The sequence below is a fragment of the Varroa jacobsoni genome, unplaced genomic scaffold (assembly GCF_002532875.2).
Source record: "Varroa jacobsoni isolate VJ856 unplaced genomic scaffold, vjacob_1.0 scaffold_1142, whole genome shotgun sequence".
NCBI classification, from domain to species: Eukaryota; Metazoa; Arthropoda; class Arachnida; order Mesostigmata; family Varroidae; genus Varroa; species Varroa jacobsoni.
In genome coordinates, this window is record NW_019214044.1 from 79,857 (window position 1) to 102,187 (window position 22,331).

Sequence of the window (22,331 nt, forward strand, 5' to 3'; positions counted from 1 at the left end):
TTGTGTTGTGTTTATAGGTAATGTTATTATTTATTGTCTAATCATTTGTGTACTGTGATTTAAATACAACGAGTATGCTAGAGGCATCAGCATTCGTCCCGCATCTGGGTGAAAATGATTCGTCCCGCATCTGGGTGAAAATGATACAGGTAATTTCCGCATGCTAGCTATTTACGGATGATCGCAGTGGGCGCGTGCAGCAATCAATGGGTTCAGTGATTTCGAGAATCCCAAATATCCGCAGATTTCGTAAATCCACAAGTTTTCAGACGGTGATGCGTTCGTCAAACCAGTTGGAATTACTACATAATCTAGGCTGGCCTTAGTTGATATAGAGAAATTCATCAAAGGCTTATCCTTTGCACCTATGAAGCGCGCAAAATGCAACGTCAAGCCAACAGATTCAAACCTTTCCCAGTAAACAAAGAAATAACGATGCCTATAGCCTTTTGGAAGTCGTCGCGTAAAATCCTCAGTAATTCAAACTCAGAACGTTAATACACTAAGCTTTAAAGATCGTATTTTCGACCATTCATTCCCGTGTGGATGCGGATCGCTCCATGCAACCACAGCTGAGCTTTGGGATGAATGGGAATACTCACCGTATACAAATTTAAGCATTCAAACAGATAACTATGAACGTGTAGAGAACTGGAGTTACAGCAGCTTTTGTTTACACCAACTGAGTATCGCATAACTACTGAACTTGAGAGCGTTTCACAAAGTTCATCGAATTTGGAGAGCCACCAGGCGTTTTGTTTTTTAGTTCTCTGATGTACACCAGTACTTATTGACTACGTAATAGGTTTACGCAAGGGCATTTCACGTATATACAATATATCATTTAACTGGAGCTAGTGTAATTTTCGCTAAACTCTGAGATCTTGTAGGCCTAAACCGTTAGATATCAAAAACAGGTTAGCTTTTCTTCCACACGTTCGCTTCTTTATAACTCATTTCCACCGTTATTTGATAAACCTTTAGGAACAAGTGCATTTTCATAATAAAAGCTTGGAATTTTTCATAATCTTCCAATTTTTGTCGCTCTTCAACGTTATTAAGCCTATAGTTAGCAGTTCTTTTAATTCACCTAAATGTCATTGTCAAGTAGCTTCTTATAGAGTATTTTAAAGGAATAGGTTTGTTTAGATATGGGGCATCGGTATTCAGAATAGCTGTTTGGAAGGTTCAGATAAAGACGTTTTTTTTCTTGATTACTGAATTGGTATTCTCCACAAGAAACCCACTATTGAATCGCTTTCTGTATTGAAGTTTTGGCTCATAATTTTTTTGCAGTGTTAAAACAAACTAACATATAGGCCACCCACTGACATAGCTGTTTTTCGTGTTCTACGCTCGGTCGTTAAGCAACCCAGCATGGCTACAGAGCTTTGGCTTTCAGCACGGTACAATATGGACTTGCATCCGGATTAAAAACCAGAACACCATCGCTTTTCTCTAAATTTAGTAGGCAAATATGTTACCCACTACGCTATTACGGGGGAGACAGTCGCTTTCTTCTTATCCACACAACTACGTCAGTTTTTGCTGCTTACATGAGTTTGTTCCTATTCTACCTAGCGGCCTTCGATGAACCTTCTGGGGATATTGTAGGGGCAGTCGAATTTGTTAGGGCCGTTGATAATGTAAGCATGCGCCACACAAACATATATGCGTGCTGATTCACACAGACCGGTCATTGGACATTAAATTATCATATGGTGGCAAAATCGTTATCGTGCATTAAATTATCATATGGCTGCAAAATCGTTATCGTTAATGTGCTTCTTTCTATCAGCAGCTTTACGAAAACTATCGAATACACTTTTAAGAAAGAGACCACAGCAAATGTTAAATATTTTTTCCTTGATTAGTAGATTGCAAATTCTTTAGCGCAATCTATAATGCTCACAGCTTAAGTGTATTATAGACTATTCCAAATACAAGTTGAATGCGCATGTAAAAAAGTAGCACGGACATCTCAGAATACGATCATAGGCACTCAAGCTAAACGTGAACTTGTTTCGTGAAAATGCTTTGAAGTCAACAAATATACATACAAAAGGGTGTTCTCCGCCCGTTTGAAAAACTACTGTCAATCACGTGGAAGGGAATGATACTGAAGTATCAATAGAACTATTTATCGTTCCACAGGTACGTTATTTACATAAAAACTAATTAAACTACACTGTGAGACAATAGCTATTTTTGAAATTTCTATTTATTAACGCTTGTCTGTGGCAAGACATATCATTGGCGGGGCTTGAATTGGCGACTCCTGTTTTCTCATCTCCAGATATAGCCGTTCAATCCAGCACGCCGATGATTTTAATGTTTATTAAATTAGTTCTGTAGTTTTCAATCACAAAACTAGACACAAGAGGTATTAAGAATGTGGGCAAAGAAATAGAGAAAGAGATACTTAAAAAACGAAATAAATTTGAGGTTTCTCTATAAATTCGAAATTAAAAATTAAACGCTATTGATCGGGTATATTTTCCATTATACATATGGCCAGACCTCACTATAGCAGCTTTTGCTGCTAACTTTAAATGATCGGATACTCAATACTGTCTGGAGTTGCTTGTTCAAAAACTACCTATCTCCAGTAATCTTTGCCTTGAGTGCAACGGTGCGCCCTCGTTAGCCACTCACAGTACTCGCAGCTGCAGTACTTGTAATAAATTCCAAGCTTGCACCTTCTTCAGCTCGTGCGTATTTAAGATGCTTGCGAAATGCGTATCACTACATGTGCTTAATGCCAAACGGAACAAACCCGTGCTCTACCAAGGAACTTGAAATGTTAAATAATGCTTCATGTGATAAAAATTACCCTAAAACGAAAAAGGCAGCAAGTTTCTGAAAATTATGTTTTTGCATCTGTGAAAGCAAATTCCATTTTCTAGCATGACCGAGAAATTGAATCTTCGGCATAGGGTTTTCTGATTATTCTCTGGACGAAGATACCCCAAATAATCAACTAACGGAGTCAGAATTACTGAAATGCATTTCACTCTATTTAAAATGTTTAAATGCCTTCTAAATCCATTTCTGTCCTCTTGTTATTTCTTCAGCATTTGATTACTACAGAATTTTGCTGTGCAGCATTAATTTCTCTTGACGACAAACCTCATTCAAGATAACTGTCACGAGCGTGAAGCAATATAGCGAGTATAGTAATATCGAAGTTGAGACTTACAGAATCAAATACGAATTAATGATCCTCCGTTTCGAACACACCATTACAAAGTGCTAAAAAATCTAGTTCAGTAAATGCTTAATTCAGTTGAATTCGATATTTAAATATTTCCGATAGAACACGAACTTGCATAAATTACTTACAAACGAAGTTCCCAATTCGCACCGGATCTGGGTAAAATGCAATCTAAGAATTTAAATTTAGACATTTTTGTTTGACTCTGAGAAGTCTCAGCTCATCTGGCTCGGTTTCTTTGAATCAGACAAAACTTCATTTTCCGTAAAGAATACGTGATAGATCAGCATCTTGGATAGCTGCTATACAAGATACTGCTTAATGGTTTTCCATTTCCTCTCTGTGGCGCCATCGAGCCCGCCCTTACCATATCTTGTAGGCTCATCCGTTCATAGAAAGGATAAGCACTCGGATTTGGTGGACCATTTCAAGTAATTTATCTGTTCATAATCTGCCTCAGTTAATCTGTGAATTATGTCCAATGCGAAGAAAAATGTAACATGTTATTAATAATTCCATAACGTACGGTAATTTACAAAAATCCTGGCTTAAAGCAAATCTTCCCTCGGCATTTTTTAGCGCAAAGCGTGCCGTGTTTACTCAAACTGGTTTTCCGAGCAGCGGACGGCCGTTCAAGGACCGGCGCAGTCACGGACCTTAGCAGCAGCAGCAGCTTAGAAAGAAAGGGTAGTTCTGGCCAAGTGAGGGTTTCTCTCCATCAACGAGGGAAAGCACCGACCGTCCGAGTCTGCGCTGTGGCTGGCACCGTTGATAGCCGCGGTCTGGCATGACTACTCGATTGCTTCTATATCCACGGAGTTTCCCTTCTGTGCTGTGCTCCGAGCCGCTTGCTTATACCCAGTGTCGTCGCGAGTTGAGCTAGCTGTGTTGTGGGCAGTCGGTCCCATCCCGTTAGGCCACCTCTTGCGACGCGGCTACTGTGCCGCGGTAATACTGCTATCTGCATTCTCTCACGCCCAAAGACGGTCTCAAGCGGGAGGACAGCGTGTATATCCCTATCTGCCTTCGCCTGCGGTCTGTGCCGTTTGTGTGCAGCGCAGAGACGGTGGTAAAATAGTCGCCGTTGCTGAAATTGCCCATAGTAGTTGCTGCTACTGGGTGACCTTGCATATGTCTGCTGTATGAGTCGTGTGACGGTAGACTACTCTTGTTGCTGCTGGCGCAATAGCGTAACCACTATCGCGACTGTGCTATTGCAGAGTAGTTGCCGGCTTAGAGTGGTGGTGGCGAGTCAGGGATTCGCTCCGGTAAACTCGTAATTCGAGGCAGTTGTGTGCGTGAGTTGTCGTGGTGTGGAGAATCTGTGAGTGTGGTGTGATTTGAGCCTGCTGGGTATAATCGTTGCAGTCGTGTCAGACGCGAAATTCGAACGTGCCACTTGCTCATTAAAAGGTAGTTGGTAGGGAATGATGCTCGGGGCACGAGTGATCGCGGGTGCGGTAGGTGCTGGTGCCGTCGGATACCTCAGTTATAATCTGCTTGGGGAGGAAGGGAACCTGAGCGTGCCGGGTATTTCTACCTTATACGCTGCCAGTAGTTTATCTACGGTACCGCCCCGTACGACGTTGTCAACACGCGCTCAACAGATTGAGGCGCTTAAGAAAACGAAAGAATATGATGTGCTGGTCATTGGAGGCGGAGCGACAGGCTCGGGGGTTGCACTTGACGCGATCACGCGTGGCCTGTCGACGGCACTTGTCGAAGCGGATGATTTCGCTTCTGGAACATCATCCCGGAGTACCAAGCTAATTCATGGCGGCGTACGCTATCTTCAGAAAGCGGTGTTCAATCTAGACTACGAACAGTACCGCATGGTGAAGGAGGCGCTGAATGAACGCGCGAATTTGCTCAGAGCGGCGCCCCATCTCGCGGACGCACTGCCGATCATGCTGCCGGTCTACCGATGGTGGCAGGTACCTTACTATTGGGTGGGAATTAAATGTTATGATATGGTCGCCGGTCGACAGTGCCTTAAGAAGAGCTATTTCCTCAGCAGAAAACGTGCCCTCGAATTGTTCCCGATGCTCCAGGAGGAACGACTTTGTGGTGCATTGGTTTACTACGACGGAGCGCATAACGACTCACGTGTGTGTGTCTCATTAGCACTAACAGCGGCAAAATTTGGAGCCAACGTTGCCAACCACGTTCGGGTCCTTAACCTCATAAAGGACAAGGTGCGTGTGTTTTTTGAAACAGTCAGATCACTTGCATTTACGGAAATTGTGCCAATAGCAGCAACAGTATGCACCTTGAGCCTCTCTTGTCCTTCGGGCCAGCAACGTTTAGTTATAGTATCAACCAGTGTTTGTCTCTGCGTCGTACTTGCGTTTTATACTAAATTTACTTAACATTGTTTTGTCTGTATCTATCCGTCTCTCTTGCGCACCACGGGTCACGCATACTGAACGGGTTCCTTCGTTAGCCCATTGTTTTGTCTTATTGCTGTGCGGTATTCTTTTAGACGGTCACACTGATCTTGGGACACAGGTTAGATACAACTAGACAGAACAAACGCTGTAATTTGGCTGTATGCCAGGTTTTCACTTGGCGGTCAGGCCCAGGTCGAGAACTGTTTAGACACTGAGAGAGATGGTCGTGATAAACATTTTGAAAACAGCTTGAATGTTTGTTGTTCAAGAATTACACATAAACAAGCAGATCATGTTATCAGAACATTTGTTTAGATATAGTTATTGCACAATAATAATAGTTAAGGACCGTTAAGATACGGAACAATAGATCACTTTATATTTGACAGGTCGTGATTATATAACAAGAATTGGCCATTTCGAATTAATTTACTTGACTGCTGTGGTACACATCGCTTGACATTATGGTCGGTTTTACCGCTGTCCTCCTCATTAGACATGATTGCTTATCTAAAATTGCAACAACGTTGTGTGATTATTCTTTTATGAATTGTGTGAATTGAAGAGACGTTGCCCCTACTTCCAAAAGCCTGGTATAATCGGCCCCACATGTCTAGCCGTTGCTTGTCGATTCTTGTTCTACTTATTGGTTTATAAATATAGTTAGCGTCTGTTTGTTTTCCTTGTACTCAAATCTTTCCTTCATTGAATTGACATTTCGAGGCTAAAGGATACCATGGCACTGCAAAGGCCATTTCCTTATTGGAAGCTGGTTCTATCAGAATTCAGTCGTTAGGTAAAGTTTTGCCTTCCGAACATTTAGCTATATGAAACACCTGCTAGTATGGGCTTTAGAAACATAAATTATATGTGTGTAGTATGCCGAATAATTTTATGAAAGTATTTATCATTCACTGCATTACTCCTAGTAGTCCGTACACACGATTTCGCTTGTTACATTTCGATTAGTGTCATTACTACTTCTATTAATTTTCGTAGCAGAGAAATGCGAATCAGGCAGTGTAATTAACCATATCTACCCTATGGCATGTTGATATCCTATTAGATATTACGGTCCATATGATCCGCTCGTGGGTATCTCTTCCAAGCTGCGCTGAGACGAGATCAGAATAAATAAGTCCCATTTACGTCGGTTTGTGCGTGCCTTTATTAACTAAATTATCTGCCTTTTCAAAAATAAGTCGTCGAATCGAAATCGTCTCATACCTTATTTAACTTTACGCTTGACTGACGTTGTACCCTTCCAGACGTTTGTACTTACCAAATTTTTTTAGTTGTTTTATTAGTTTAGTTGTATATACATTCGAATTGTAAGAATTTAGGTACTCATTATTCGATTGGTCAACCACTAATAAAAAAACATTAATGAAAACTATCTTTTTTTTTGCTGACACAGTTAGCTCAGTCATTATAGTCCAAAGCTGAAATTTCCATTATCGTCAGTTGCTTGTATTGGGAGCCATGGCCGAAAGCACGGTTTCAGTGCGTAGCGGTACGTAACTACCCATCGACCATCGCATTGCAATCCTCAAACCAACAATAGCGTCTCTTAAGTTGCATGGTATATGCCAATGGTGGAGTTTGAATCAGTCAACCTCCGTCGGCTCACGTAACTATTATTTGCACCTGCAAGACGTCAGTCCTGCGGCGCTGTAGATTACACATTCTATTCGTTGCACGTATTGCACTTGTTGAAAAATTTTTCAATAGAAAATATAAAGTGGTGCTTTTCAGCGAAAATGTGATTTTCAAACAGTGGGGACGGAGGTTTTAAGTGGGAAATTCATTTACTAAAGTCGCCCAACTTCGGACCAGTATTCGGAACTTTTAAATTTTGATGGCTATCGCTGTTTAACTTATTCATGTCCTATTCATGGACTAAGGACTAAGGTATGGTTTAAGGCCAGAAGAGATAAATTATCTCTTCTGGCTTTAAACCGTACCTTCACTACAAGCGACTCAAGACGAAGGCCTCAGATGTCTAGAGCCTGACTTTCTAGTTAATCGTAAAACACCAGCAAAGACGTCATTATACTCGGAACTTAATTTTTAGACGGTTAATTTTTGCTAAACCTTCCCCATCATTTTCCTCGCGAAATGTTATTATTCTTATGTTGCTATTTTATACAACGATACCCTTATCGAGCTTGACTATTATAGCACATTTGCACATTACAGCAATTACTTTGATTAGAAGAACAGTAGGACCGGTTCTCATTTGGAGCATAATACTGTTTTATGTGAGTGGCCTATTGCAATTATTTAATTTCGTTTACCAGTCACTATGCACCTACTGCTACGGGCATAAACCACTGAAATATATTATGTTATTGTTTGCAATAAACATCATAGTTTGGCTTATTATCAACATTAAGCGACAAATCGTCTCAGGGCATGTACAATACGGTAGCAGTGCTTGATGGCTCCAGCGCAGCACTTCAAAACGCCCAGCGCAGCACTTCAAAACGCTGACTTACGACTGTTACAATGTCAACAGAGATGGCCAGTCTAGTTATTGTGTCTAAGGAATCATCTTCTAGCACATAATCGTTGAAAGTATAATTGGATTAGACTAGCACAAAATTATCTGGAATGAAGGACACCACGAAAAATCGCCCCACTGTGCAGCTGGCGTAAAGCTATTCGACCTTTTTTTCGTCACAGGTAAATCCTTTGATAACACCGATATTTTTTGGTTTGTAAAACCTCAAAAAAACTACAACTGTTCGTAAACTTTAGTTGATTGAGCGTAAAAGTTAGACCATAACTATATGCGTCTTCCTATGAGTTCTCTATGAGACTTCTTATGAGACTCTAGAACTAGTCTACCTAAGAAGACCTAATAAAATTTATCGATGTCGACAGAAATGTAAGAGAAAAAGTAGTGCAATCAATATTGTCGTTACGTCAAACAATGACTGCGCATGCTGGTGATAGCTAACAGGTTGTGTCAAGGATTCATTGAAGGTTGCTTTGAGTCCGACCGTTCGCACTGATGCGTTTGGCATTCTGTGGGGTATGATAAGCCGAGTCAGCCGTTATAGCGTCTTACATCACCACGAGCAATATTTGTACTGCATGATCCAATGATTGACCTAAAGCACTGCTGCCTAGAATGGCGGGCAAGGACAAATGAGTCCTGAGGAGGACACTGTAATACACCTTCCATTCTTGTCGTCGTTTAAAAATTCTATTTTAGTCCACTTTTTTGCCATTATATTTTACATTTAGCGTTTGGACTTCTTGAACTTGGAGCGCGGGACTTCCTTAGGTCCTGAACACTGTGATTAGAGTGGCTAATTCCATCCGTGCTTGGTAATGCAGTTTAGTGTAGCGTCACGTCGATCTCTCGGAGTAATTTTCCACTACGGCGAACGTACGTCGATCAGTCTCATTAGATACTGAGTGCAGTGAATAGCTGGAAAGGGTATAGCTGAGGGATGATCTATGCAAGTTATGATACTGCTTAAAGAGTTTGTGAAACGCGCATCCTCAACTGATACGAAAAATATATGTAAAGGCCGTTTAAGTGTGGCTTTCTCTAGAACGGGAAGATTCGGTGTAGATATGCCGTAATGGATAATGCTACAAATAAAAGCTCAGCCGTTTCATTCATTATCGCCATATTTGCCTTTTGACATAATATAACATTAAGGTCTGAGAATTCCTATTCGATGACCTTTCAAATCATTATCATGACAACCTATATTTACCGAGCAGTCCGAAGTGACGTTAACCGAAATAGCTTTCGGAGAAATTAAGATGGTTCGATTATCCGCAATTAGTGTCCACCAATCTATTTTTAAAGCATTCTTCTTTTAAATTCAAACGAACAAATGAAAACGAATATATTACTAGCTGTTTTGACAAAAATCGTTCGAAACGACGATAGATTGATGAGCTGCAGATTTAATTAGACATTTTTAAATTAGGTGACATAGTGCTGTGCGTATTGGCCATATCACACATAACCAGAAGCGTATATAACATGCCACGCTCTACCTTTCGGAAGCTACTACTTAACAAAATTCTTTCATGTCCTAATAAAGGGACTCAACAAAACAAAAGGTAATGTCAGGCTTCAATATATTGCCTGAGATGAACCGTTTGTTTTAGAATGGCTTGCATTGTTTTCCATAACGTTATATACGTCAAAGTAGTACTCAAATATTTTCATAGTCAACATTGCAACTGGCTAGACATAATTCAAATTGCTCGTTATAGAATATATCACAGCCGATGGGCAGGGCGTGTCATTTATAAATGATACAGCCCTTTCTAGAAATTCGTTATAAAGAATGCCCTTTAGTACTTCGGTGAATACTGAATGACTCGCTATCCCGCAAGGTCGTATCGCATAAACCAATTCGCGTAGTGTTTCGCGTTCCTATGATTACCGATACACGCCTTGCCCCATAGGTTTATATCAGGTTGTGCCAGATGCCAAGGGTATTTCGATGAAATCCTGTGTTAGATTACTCTTAGCGGACGGTATTAACAATTTTCACGTTATTGGTTTAGAACGCTTTTGGAGGTGGTTGAATGCTTTGGCTGTAATTGGAAAGCGAACATTAATAAGGGATCGATGCTGGCTAAAAATGGAAGATGGTTGGTTTGATACTCCATTGTGGAAGTGTTTCCATACAGGTAGAAATTCAGTGAATTTTTCGTATTATTCCCGTAGATAGAGTTGAGTGTCTGCAGAACATTTGCAAGATGGGGTTGCCAAAAGTTGACTTAAAGGAAGACCATCGGAAATCCTTTTGATATATCCTGCAGTGTAATGTCATTTAAGTTCGCAATATAATCATTTTGAAGATTGCTGCAGAAAACAAGCGTGGGCAAATTTAAAGCTTCCCTTGCTACAATTAGTAAAAGCCGAGGTGTGTAAATTGAGCTAGAAACACAAGTACACAAATCGATGCAATATAATTCATATAAAACCAAAATCGACTTTTTAAATTTGTTCGAATGGCACTCATATGGACATAGCATTCCGTTCACGGCGATTTTTCCCATTAGTGGATATAGTGGTTACGCTGTCACTCTCTAGTGTTTTTGCTGCAGGCTCTTGAGCTGTCACCGTTTCACTTGATCACAACCCTGAACTGGCCACGTGTGTGATGGCCCATGTATGTGATCTATCTACGCTTACGTATCCATGTTTACTATTGCCTACAGATATCTGTATTTACTTCTCAATTGGGATTACGTTGCGGCTCAATTCTGAGAACCTATTCGCAAAGGTTGTCCTTGTGCGCTATGAGTCAAAATCTTGCTAACCCTACCTTTACTACGATAACGGTTGAAAGCTATTGGTTGTACTGCTAAGTCGCCTGATTTTCGCCCACCTGTTTAGCAAATGCAGGTAATTTTTCGCTAAAAAACGTCGTTAACAAGTAGAAGCGATCACGCCCCGCGATAATGAAGCAGTGAGGTGTCTGCCGATGAAATCTACCGATACCCGAAACGCAATTCCAGCCTAAATGTTAGTTAGGAGACATAGAGAGATGTGGATACAATTGGTCGTGTAATCATGTGGCTAAAATTGAATCCAAACTGGGGATCTACTTGTTCTAACTACGTTTGAGTAATTAGAAGTATCGTTTCGATTATAGCTGTAAAAGTTCTGAAATACAGGAATAACGAAAATTATTTTTTCGTTCACCCTGCATATCCAAACACGAAACCGTCAAACCTGTTTTTTTCCGAAAACTTACTTTATTAAAAACGCATCTAATCCGTCGTTTAAGACATGTATCCGCTATGCAGGTGACAGAGACAATATGCTGAGCAGTTCATCTTATGAACCATGACATCTGCTTGCTTTAAAGGGTTTTTTTTCAGAACGAATCCTTAGTAGAGCAATTTTATCGTTTAGACTATTTTTTTTTTTCCAATTATTGAACTTAATGACTGTGTCGTGTTTTAGTTAGCGGTGATTTGAAAATGTCTTACTTAGGTACGATTGGAATTATTCAATCGGTGCCTCCTGGGCGCACCTAAATTGGGCGAACTAAATTGCAGTCCTTTAAATGCTGTTGCAGAACGGACGAACCCGTGGAGCGGTCTGTCGAGACGAGGCTAGCGGAGAATGTTTTGAAGTGCGCGCCAAGTGCGTTGTGAACGCAACAGGCCCATTTACTGACAACATCCGTATAATGGACGAGCCAAATGTTAAAAAAATCTGCCAGCCGAGGTATGTTTGGAATATAAAAGGTGTATTAATCGAGTACGAAGGCTACGGTCGTAAAATTCGCTTTTTCAATCAGTCCTTTTCCATGCTAACTAGGCGAAGCCCCACGACACATTATTAAGCCACCGGATTTTTCCTTATCCCTATCCACGACCGAGCAAGGCTTTCATTCGGTAGGTACTTTTTCCACATGGGTTCCGTGAGAATGAGATGGAGGTCGCTTTATATCGAAATTTGTTTTTCGCTCAGTTATCGTTTGGTCAATGTGAAACCCATTCAGTGAAATCTCAAGGCATTCTACGATTCTACAAAAAAGCACCCAGTTGTCACGCACTATCAAAATATTTGAATACCTGATATATTGAAACTGAGCGTTATAGCTACGCCGTGAAATCCTTCGTGGAACTTAGTAACGAAATGGCGATTTCACTAACACGCCTACCTGAACATTTCTGTATTTCTTAAGGTGAACTACACTTTCATGAACCCACACAACTTGTCATAAACACAGCTTGTATCGTCTACGAAATGTTGAAGCCACTTTGAAAAACAGTTTAACGGGCAGTTTAAAGGCATCCCAATTCGAAATAACAGTTCTCGTGCCATTGAAAAGGTTTGCCTCGCTACTTATAACGTATATATAAAACCATTGCTTTTTTTGGCTATGTTTATCTTTTGCAGCTCGGGGGTGCACGTAGTCTTACCTTCGTACTACAGTCCTCAGAATATGGGTCTCCTTGACCCAGCGACCTCCGATGGCCGTGTAATCTTTTTCTTGCCCTGGCAAGGTCAAACGATTGCTGGTACCACAGACAAGCCCTGCGAACTGACTCACGAGTATGTATATTTTGCGATATTATTTGTATTTTAAATGATCAAATTAGTGCTTTGTTTCAATAAAATTTTACAAATTCGCAATCTCTCACCTCAGTGTTACGTTTGACACAATCAATCAATTAGTTTAGTTCAAGTATTTGTGTTATTACCCAACTTAGCAAAGTTCGCACATAAACTTACGTTGCATTGTTTCTTTAAATTTCAGCCCTGCGCCAACTGAAGACGACATCCAGTTTATTCTTAAAGAGATCCGCAACTACCTCTCGCCGGAGGTTCACGTCCGCCGAGGAGATGTTCTTTCGGCCTGGGCCGGCATCCGGCCTTTGGTTCTCGACCTGAGCAAGAAGGTAAAAGGACGCAAACAGGTCGGTTCTGTACTGGCAATTTGCTCTACGCGATTTTTTTTCAATTTCTGGTACAACACGCACAAAAAATAGCGGAATACTTGGGGGGAAGAGAAAAGGTAAAATTAGATTTTCTATTTACAAATGATATGAAGATCTTGACAGGATGCCCTAAATTGCGATATGAGTAGGCGTTGCGCGATTAAAAAAACTTAGTGTCTATGTAGTTTTAGTGAACCTCAAATATGGTTTACTCATCAAACAGAAAATTAGCCACGTGTTTGCTTTTAAATAGGGCTTAGAAGCTTACAGACTGCAATTTCTCGCAAAAGGATCATATTGAATACGGGGTATTGTGCGGATGTGTCCTGCCCAGTCGACGAGTGCACCTGAAAAATGAGTAATTCGACAGTAGTTAGCAGACGCTAGAAGCAAGCTTTTTTAACTAATCATTCATAATATAAAGAAATACAGTTTTTTTTTTTAAGTCTAATTCTTATTTATAATCAACTTCTATTATCCCTTTCACATTATTAATGTTATTAAATACATAACGTATTGAATTTTAGTCTAAGGCTGGAAAAACGGAGTCCATCGCACGAAACCATATCATTTCAGTCAGCGATTCAGGATTGGTAACTATTGCTGGTGGCAAGTGGACCACATACAGAGAGATGGCTGAACAAACTGTGGACGAATGTATTAAATCACGTAAGTATTTATTAAATAAGGACGATGGTCATTATGAGTAGGATAGATAAAAGCTTTGAGGACAAGTAGAAGGCCATTTAGTTTTTCACTAAATGTAACGTGTCGCTAAGAAATTTCATAAACTGGGTGTAACAATTAAATTTTTGTTGTCCACTACCCTAATGGTGCAGGAAAACCAGGTGAGGAAACACTGAACCCGAAGTATGCGTTTTCGCAGACTGACCACGTCCTACTTGAGGGCGCATCAGGCTGGTCTCCCATCATGTACATTCGGCTAGTACAAGATTTCGGCCTGGACCCCGAGGTCTGTGGAGCTAAAAAGTATATCTAAAGAAAAGCGCAACACTTACTAATAATAACTAAGAATGCAATTAAAATTATTCTGGTTTATAAATCCGGTGACTCTCGCATATAGTGAAGGCAAATAGCCTAGCATTGCTAAACGATTATACGCCCGTATGTTAATCAGTCTCAATCAAAATTAATTATACATACATTTCTTTTTCAACATCTGTGCAACACTTTAGGTGGCAAAACATCTAGCATCAGATTATGGAGATCGCGCTTTTTCCGTGGCCAAGTTGGCTGCGCTGACTGGCAAACGTTCGCCTATTGTTGGCCGCAGGCTTCATGAGGAGTTTCCTTATATTGAAGCTGAGGTAACAAGCTCACGCCTTCTACTCAAACCTTTTACAACTTATACATCATAAGAACTTCACTCAACTAGCTCTCGAGCACTACATAAAGATCAAATTCGCGGCAGTCCAACGCGATGATTCTCACGTAGTTGCCCTATGAACATCACCACATCGGAGTTTGTCCACTATTTGGATTCTCGTCAATTGTATCCTTGATTAGCGGGGTCTAATGCAATTTTTGACTGCGATTCTTAACTCAGGTCCGATATGCCGTCTTAAAAGAATATGCCTATACCGCCGTCGATGTTATCGCACGTCGGCTGCGTCTCGCCTTCTTGCACGTTCAGGCGACCCAGGAGTGCCTGCCGCGTATCGTTGACATTATGGCTGAAGAGCTGAAGTGGGATAATAAGCGAAAGAAGGAAGAAATCGAAAAGGCCACCAAGTTCCTCAATACGCAGATGGGTGGCGCTGTTAACAAGGAATCAAAGGAACAACGATCAACAATGTCCTTCACAAAGAAGGAGATGGATGAGTACATCGCAAAGTTTATGAACATCGATCGTGACCGAAAGGGATACATCACAGTTATGGACCTCAAACGGTATGCCAATATTCCGGGAATATGCAAGTGACATAGCGACCATACATTTGATTTATTATTTAATCTCACTGGTTTTTACAATAGATCTGTGGTTAAAAATATGCGTCCCATTTAACATTTCATTTATGTCAACGAAGCATTTAACGTAAAATATAAAAGCAGGTTTTACAATATCGCTAAGTTTATTTTTCGCTTTATTAAATACGGTTACAGAACCCTGAAAGAATCAGGTGAGGCTCAGGTCAGTCAAGAGCAGCTTCATGAAATGCTTAATGAAGTGGATATAAACAAGAATGGCCAGATTGAGCTCGGTGAATACCTCGAACTCATGTCAGGTCTTAAGACCGGCAAGGTGACAAGCAGCCGACTCGCCAAGGCTGTGGACCGAGACTACGAGAAAAAGCTTTCCGTAGACCGTTCAGGTGGCGGGCTCTAATTTGCTCTAATCAGATGACTCAAAAAGATCTAGCTTTATATTAATAATTAGAATAAAAGCAAAGACGCTGAATCGAGGGGAGACCCAAGCTGGATGGATCAATCAATCTTGAGCGAACTGAGACGCATCTTGTTTTTCAATGGGGCTCTGTGTATCTTTGTGTGGTTGCGTATGTAACGCATGAAATTACCTGCCTGGAGACATTTTCAGTCGTATCCAATGATATTTGTATGCACGTAAGGCGTTTTTAGGGATGTGTTAAGATACCAACTGCTTCAACAGAGTCCTACGCGTACACAATTTACAGTATATCTGTTTTGACCCAAGGAAGACAGATTAACTTGCTTTATGCAAGCGTATAATAGAATGTCCTCTGACACTCCCTCTAGATAATAAGTGCATCAGTCAAAGGTTTAGTAATGGTCCTTGAATGTACGGTAGTAAATATGCAGTTGTGAAACCGACATTACATTGACCTCTTAGGATTCTCAGTCAAGCGGCCCAGAAATGTTTGAGGGGCCCAACACAAACATTTTTCATTAACACAGTAAACTACAAATGCATGATTACCTAGTGAGCAATTCGCGTTTGCCAGTTAACAATGTGTATCATTAAAGACACGACTCTCTGGTAACTACAGGGTTACTAGGCTTAGGTAGCGGGAAAGAAACGGTTCTCCACGACCTACCTTGTGTGATAATGGGATCTTGCTGTTGCTTCGATTTCTCACCACTGAATCACCACCAAGATTCGTATATCTGAATTAACCATAGTTAATTCCTAAACAAACTAGAATTTTGTTCAGTAACTGCTGATTCCTATCGTCATAATGTGAGCGTCAGATACTGTTAGCCTACAGCCTGTTCGTATACGCGTAACCTTCATGTGTATTGAACGATTGGCGAAAACGTGCCAGCCAATTTCAAGATGCCTGCCTCTACATCAAAGGATCTATTAGGCTCATCGTTTGATGTAATCGACTGCCGACTCATTAATTTCGTTGTTTCCATTATTCCTCTTATAGGGGTCACTGCTTTGTTAGGTGAGAGTGTTGACATTACTGCAAAATAAAACAAGCAAGGCGACATACGGTAAAGATATGGTATTAACAATAATGCATATATATATATATATATGCATGTTTATAGTTACAAATAAGAATATGCACGGAATGTTCGAGGAGATCGAAGGCAGATGACACGAGAACGATGCTTTATCGTCAAGGACGAATGCCAATGATGATATATATAATTTAATTGAGTATAATTCAATATTGGTAGTATACGAGCGTGAGAGATGCATTTGAATAAAGTTTGGACATTTTCGCACCACAGAAGCCTTTGTTTTCTAAAAAAAATGGCTAGAAACGATTATACAAATATGCTCCTCAGTTTAGAAATTATGGTTGTGGATTAACGTTTTTCTAATATTATTTAGGTGACTAAGTATACCTGATGATAAATCAGTAGATGAAAAACAAAAATCCATATTTGGCGCTGTATATATATATATATATATATATATATATATATGTATATACATATATATATATATATACATATATATATATACATATTGTAGAAATATCGAGGTTTGATGGGTGTCGACCGGTATTTGACTGATTGGCAGGACGCTATATACCCGCAACTATCCGTAACCAGGAATATTTTTATTGTAACTATATAATTCACTCGTTCACGCTATCGGGCGTAATGCCTACGCCCCAGATTCAACTTGTCTGAATATTTCATACATTGTCAATGACACGCCGTTACGAGGATCTCGTAAGCGATACGTATACCCCGCGGATCGTTCAACTTTCCACTCCAGCGCAAACTTGGACAGCAACTATCGTGATTTGTGGGGGTAATGGCGTGGAAGACGTAGGAAGATGGACTTCCAGGATCGAAACGTTTGACGTGGAAAGGTCACTTAAGGGACTCGTATCCACTGGCAAAGCCGGACTTGGGTCTTTTTCCACAGCTTAAAGAACGACTGGGCTTTGGGTCTATCGCGACTCTGGCGGCTTTTCCGGCAGCACGGCTTTAAACCCTAGCAGTAATTCGAGAAGTACCTCGTCAGCTGATGTGCTGCAGGGGATCTACGGCCAGCGCCGTCACGTGTAGCCCATCGCCGCAATGCTGCCACTGTTGTTTTTCGAACTGTATCAAAACAAAAACACATTTCAGCGACATGTGTTGTATATGGTAAAAGTGCCATCTCTGACGGTCAGATTTAATATACTCACCAAGCACCGCGATTGCATCTTCAACTACGAAATTAAATAGCTCAGACCCTTTCCAAATATTTCCTCTGCAAATATGCTAGCGTCACGAGTAAAGAGGAGGACGTTGCCATGTCACAACTCATCTTAAATAAAGCTCCATACGAAGCTACGCGGCGGGCTTAAATCTGCACTATACGGTAGTGTTATGTATACTCATTCAGGACCATGCCTGTGACCTTAAAAGAACAGTAGCTTGTGGTTCACACCGATAAATTTTCTTAGGGAAGAATATGGTAGCATGGCGTGTCCTTCACGTCTTATTTACCGTACTGAAAACATGCACATTTGCCAAAAGTTAACTTCTACCGATCATAAACACATTCGCTAAGTCATAAGCGAGCTATCATCATTTTGGCGTCAATTGTAAATATTGCGCCGTCAAAAATGAAAATTATCGGTTGTGTCGTTCGTGGGAGCACTAAAAAGCAAACGACATCGATTTTAGCTTTCAACTTCAAGGGGCATTGGTACGATTTTGATGACATATGACGCATACCTGAAGTCTACACAAAGTATCGGTGATATATTAGGCCCACTCACATAAAATCTTCATTTCTTGTTAACTGCTTGATCGAAACGAACGAATTACCAGAACTGCGTATTTGGAGGGTATCGTTCCATCTTCGGCGGATTTTCCGTTATGTTGTGTTAGAATCTTCTGCTACAGCCGTATTTATGATGTCAAAGACCAGCGATTCGAAACAACACAGAAGGTCTGTAATCCTTATGAAGGTTTATCCCGCGTGAAGAAATTGGATAACAGTTGGTCATTGGAATTTTAATGGCACCATAAGGGGCCGAAAACAGTGTTTCGTTAACGGCCGTTTTGAGCCTCTGTATTTTTGGAAGCCTTGGCACCCTAACTCGGCCGGGATTTTCGCGTATAGTGTGTTTTAGTAGGACCTTACCAAGTGGCCAAGTTGATATTTTACAAATGACTAGCCCGGGCTTCAAATCGTAGCTGTAACTGAATTGTACGACCGTTATATTGATGATTGTTGTTGATTGCTAGAGATGAAATACACTGATATATCTATTTTAGTTTGTAGCTTCCCTAATCAAATGGTACGTATATGTTTTTAGCTACCGGAACGTACATCTATCTAGACAACAATGGACACACAAACAAAATGGGTTAAAAGTGTCACTTTTGTCAATGACGTTTGCTAAACATAATTACCATCCACTGCGATTGGAGCTTCAACTTCGGATCCAAACCACTAACTAGTCACTTCTGGGGTACTCCTTGTTCAATCTGCAATTAATCTTCAACGGTGTATCAAGCCGTTTTCGTAGATAGAAACTCGTTAGACTGTCGCTTAAATACGCTATATATAATAATTTTCTTCTAGTGGAATTGAAAGTTTGACGTTTAGCGGGCGAAAAAGATGCAGAGCTTTAAAATGGTGAAAATGTTTCAGAGGTATAAAGAAGCGCAGCAAGACTAACCGTTTGCTGACCAACTTGATCGGCAGCTGGTATTCGCCTATTCAAAACAGCCGCAACAAAGCACCCAGGTGCATCAAAAATGGCTTTTCGACCAATTTCGATGCGCCTAGATGTTTGTAACAAATTGTTATTTCGAGCTTTTCAAATCTAAACCTGATTGAGAATCTTTCGGTTTAGAGTATTTATTGGATGTCTCAGAATCCGTATGTGCAGTTTTGTCTTCGTGGAGTTTGTGTCTCGCTAATCTTTTTAATATAATTTTAAAACGGCACTTTGTTGTTTGCCGTGACGAGTTTGTTGTTTTGTTCGAAATTGACCTTCACATGGTACCTGGAGTAAGGAATAAGCCTATCCTTGTTATGACAAATAACACACGAAGATTTGCTCCAATTTGAGCGTACCAGCCCATATATATATATATATATATATATATATATATATATATATATATATACATATGGCCCGTTTAGTAATGAACAATTTTAATAATTATATCTATATACAAGAATATCCATATATATTTGTCCTTTAGAGTATCCACGAATCGAAACTGCTATATATTTCCATAATAGATAACACACACCAATAACCTCGAACCCGCGTTTCCTTTTCAATTTCTGAAACGTTTCATTTGACGCACAATTCGCAGAGCTTTTTGCCTACTTTTGGTGATCTTTCTAGCATACTTCATATGTTTCCATAGCGTCGTGTTTCTCGATATTAGCGAAGTGTCCTTCGCTGTACGGTCTTGGTCTCAATTTTCTCTGTTCGCTCTGATGGCGCCATGCATAACGTGACTGCTTTCATCACAACGGGCAGGCCACGCTGGGTTGGCGGACACCGTAGGAAAACGCAAAGAGTTTGAAGCTTTAGTGGAAAAAAATGTCGCATTCAGATAAGCCGGACGTGGCACCAATGGTCATTGTAGCAGCTGGACAAATCATGGGGGCAAAACATCAAAGCGCCACTTATAACAAATCAGCCGGATGGTTACGTTATCTAGTATATTCATATACCCTATTCGATAACAATTTTTTTTGCGTAATTTGAAACGAAATCACCGCTCGTCAATTAGGGAGGATTGGATCGATTTTAGTTTTTATGCATTGCAGGTCTGTTTTTACTACTCTTTTTTTTTGGCGACTGTTTGTCGGTAATGAACTGATATGAAGAACCGTGTTAGAAGTTTCGCAAAGTTTCTTTAAGTTTAATGAGGCTTATGTAGATGTATCTTATTAGGCGAATTTGCGATCTACTTAGTCACCGATATGTTTAAGCGGAGCCTTGAAATAAAAGATAAAAAAATGTGCCAAACCAGTATTTAGCCACGTCTTCAGGGTGATGATTGTTGCGTTGTGAAGGTGTTATAGTAGCACTATTTCTCAGTGAAGTTTTTAGTATCAATTTTTCCGATTTAAATACATATGAATACAAATGAAAGGTTAGAGCGCAACGTGGAATCTGTACAAGCGTTGCATTATCATAGACCGCTGTTGGCTTCTAAGTATATTTGAGCGGTCAGAAACGGGCAAGTGCAGGCTTAGGAAGTTCATTCCAAAAACGCTGAAACAGGTGCACCTTTCGATGTACCAACCTTTAAAATCGTAGCGATGCCTGTATATCTTATGTGCCGGATATCTCTACAAACAACAACTAGGAACATTTTCTGTAAGCTATTATCACTCGATTTAATTCTTGGTCCATCTAGCAAATCAAGATGCGGCCCGCTTAGCTCTAGATCGCGCTTTTTCTCGTTGTGATCCACGCTACATCTTAGCTTTTCGTACGCACGAGTTACCGTGGGCTCGTCATATCACCGGACCACTTTACCTCTCCTTGGATACGCCCTTTCTCGAAAAGGGCCCAAAATGCCGTCGGCATCGGGAAGGGGCTTAGCGGAGGAGGGCTATTTTTCCTCAAGGAAAAGGGGGCTCAAAGAGAGAGGAGGATGCTCTCAGAACCTCTCGCTTCCCACTAAAAAGCAGGGGCGGTTATGCCCTGCTGCTGCTGGCGATCGCAGGCCCTGTTAAGCGTTAGCTGCTGCTGTAGTCTGCTGTGTGGTGAGCTCCTTCGGGAGCCTTTCTAGCAGCTTTGCATTGGGCTCAGTTAGAAACGGCAAGTAACAGGAGGATTGCTGTAGGGCTGGGATTAAGCGGGGGCGTTGGCCGCCAAGCATCATTTCTTTGATTGCACAAACGATAAAAGCAATGTTGGAAGTGGCAGGTAGACCGAACTAGTCTCGCCAGAAACAGCATTAGGGATTGAGTGTAGTGCTGCAGAGTGATCCGATTGGTTTCGGCGAATTCGTTTGCCCTTGGCGGTTGGTACCAGCGTGAAATACCCCGAAGCAAGACCGATAAATAAATGCGGGTTATGGCCGCGGTAATAGCACCTGCAGCAGGAGCGGGAATGGCAAAACAATATTAACATTGTTCGTAAATGGCCCACAACCCGTGTCGAGTTGAAGTCTTAGCCGTTGTCTTCAGTACGGTCCGTCGGACTGAAGCGCCATCGTGATGTACCGGGCGCGAGTATTAGCACTGCCGCCTCACCACCGCTTTCATAGTTCACACTGCTATACGTATAGCTGGCCGCCGTCTTGCCGAATTCACGCCTGCTCGCGTTTAGTATCCCGCCGAACTGGTGCTGCCGCCGCGATCACTTTTGGGACCCCAATCACCGCAGCATTTTGTGTTTACTTACTATTTCCCCGTCTAGGGTGTGAATAAGTGGTTTCAGTGGTGGGGACGGAACCTGCAGAAGTGTGCGTTCGAGTGTGCCAGGCAGTCAGAGCGGTGAAGGAGTAACGGAACAGAAAGGCAGGCGCGAGCAATTTGCCGATATTCGGATAGGCCTAACTTGCCATTGGAATGAGTATGGACCCAAGCTGTGTGGTGGACAAAGGTACATTGACGACTGCGACATCTTGTAACACATTTGTATAAACTGTTTTGTGCATTGCACTTGTTAGCGTGTAGAAACATCACCGTTTCTGGAAGCGTTCTAGTTCGACGCACCGACCAACGCGTTGCAGATCGCGTCTGGTTAGAGTGATTTACCAATCGCTTTGCTTTTGCTACCGAAGCCGTCATCGTTGCGCCTTCCAGCTGCGCTGATATTGTGAGATAGAGGCCGCAACTCCGATCAGGATAGGATCAAGACTTAGTTAGTAATCGCAAAAAAGTAATTATTGTTGCGTTGATA

At 41.1% G+C, this 22,331-nt stretch overlaps 1 protein-coding gene across 1 annotated transcript; it reads left to right on the forward strand.

Annotated features, from left to right (window-relative positions):
* The first annotated feature begins 4,030 nt into the window (after positions 1-4,030).
* Positions 4,031-16,727, forward strand: Gpo1 (glycerophosphate oxidase 1). The gene is made up of 9 exons (XM_022844998.2): positions 4,031-5,409; positions 11,673-11,824; positions 12,503-12,658; positions 12,864-13,005; positions 13,572-13,713; positions 13,884-14,017; positions 14,241-14,372; positions 14,612-14,955; positions 15,169-16,727. The coding sequence occupies exons 1-9, from the start codon at positions 4,642-4,644 to the stop codon at positions 15,389-15,391; spliced, it is 2,193 nt and encodes a 730-aa protein (XP_022700733.1). The 5' UTR covers positions 4,031-4,641; the 3' UTR covers positions 15,392-16,727.
* The last annotated feature ends 5,604 nt before the right edge of the window (positions 16,728-22,331 follow it).

Coding starts and splice junctions, on each gene's coding strand:
- Gpo1 (XM_022844998.2), top strand. CDS start 4,642: ATGATGCTCGGGGCACGAGTGATCGCGGGTGCGGTAGGTGCTGGTGCC. Junction 11,825..12,502: donor AAAAAAATCTGCCAGCCGAG/GTATGTTTGGAA, acceptor TATCTTTTGCAG/CTCGGGGGTGCACGTAGTCT. Junction 13,006..13,571: donor TTCTCGACCTGAGCAAGAAG/GTAAAAGGACGC, acceptor ATTGAATTTTAG/TCTAAGGCTGGAAAAACGGA.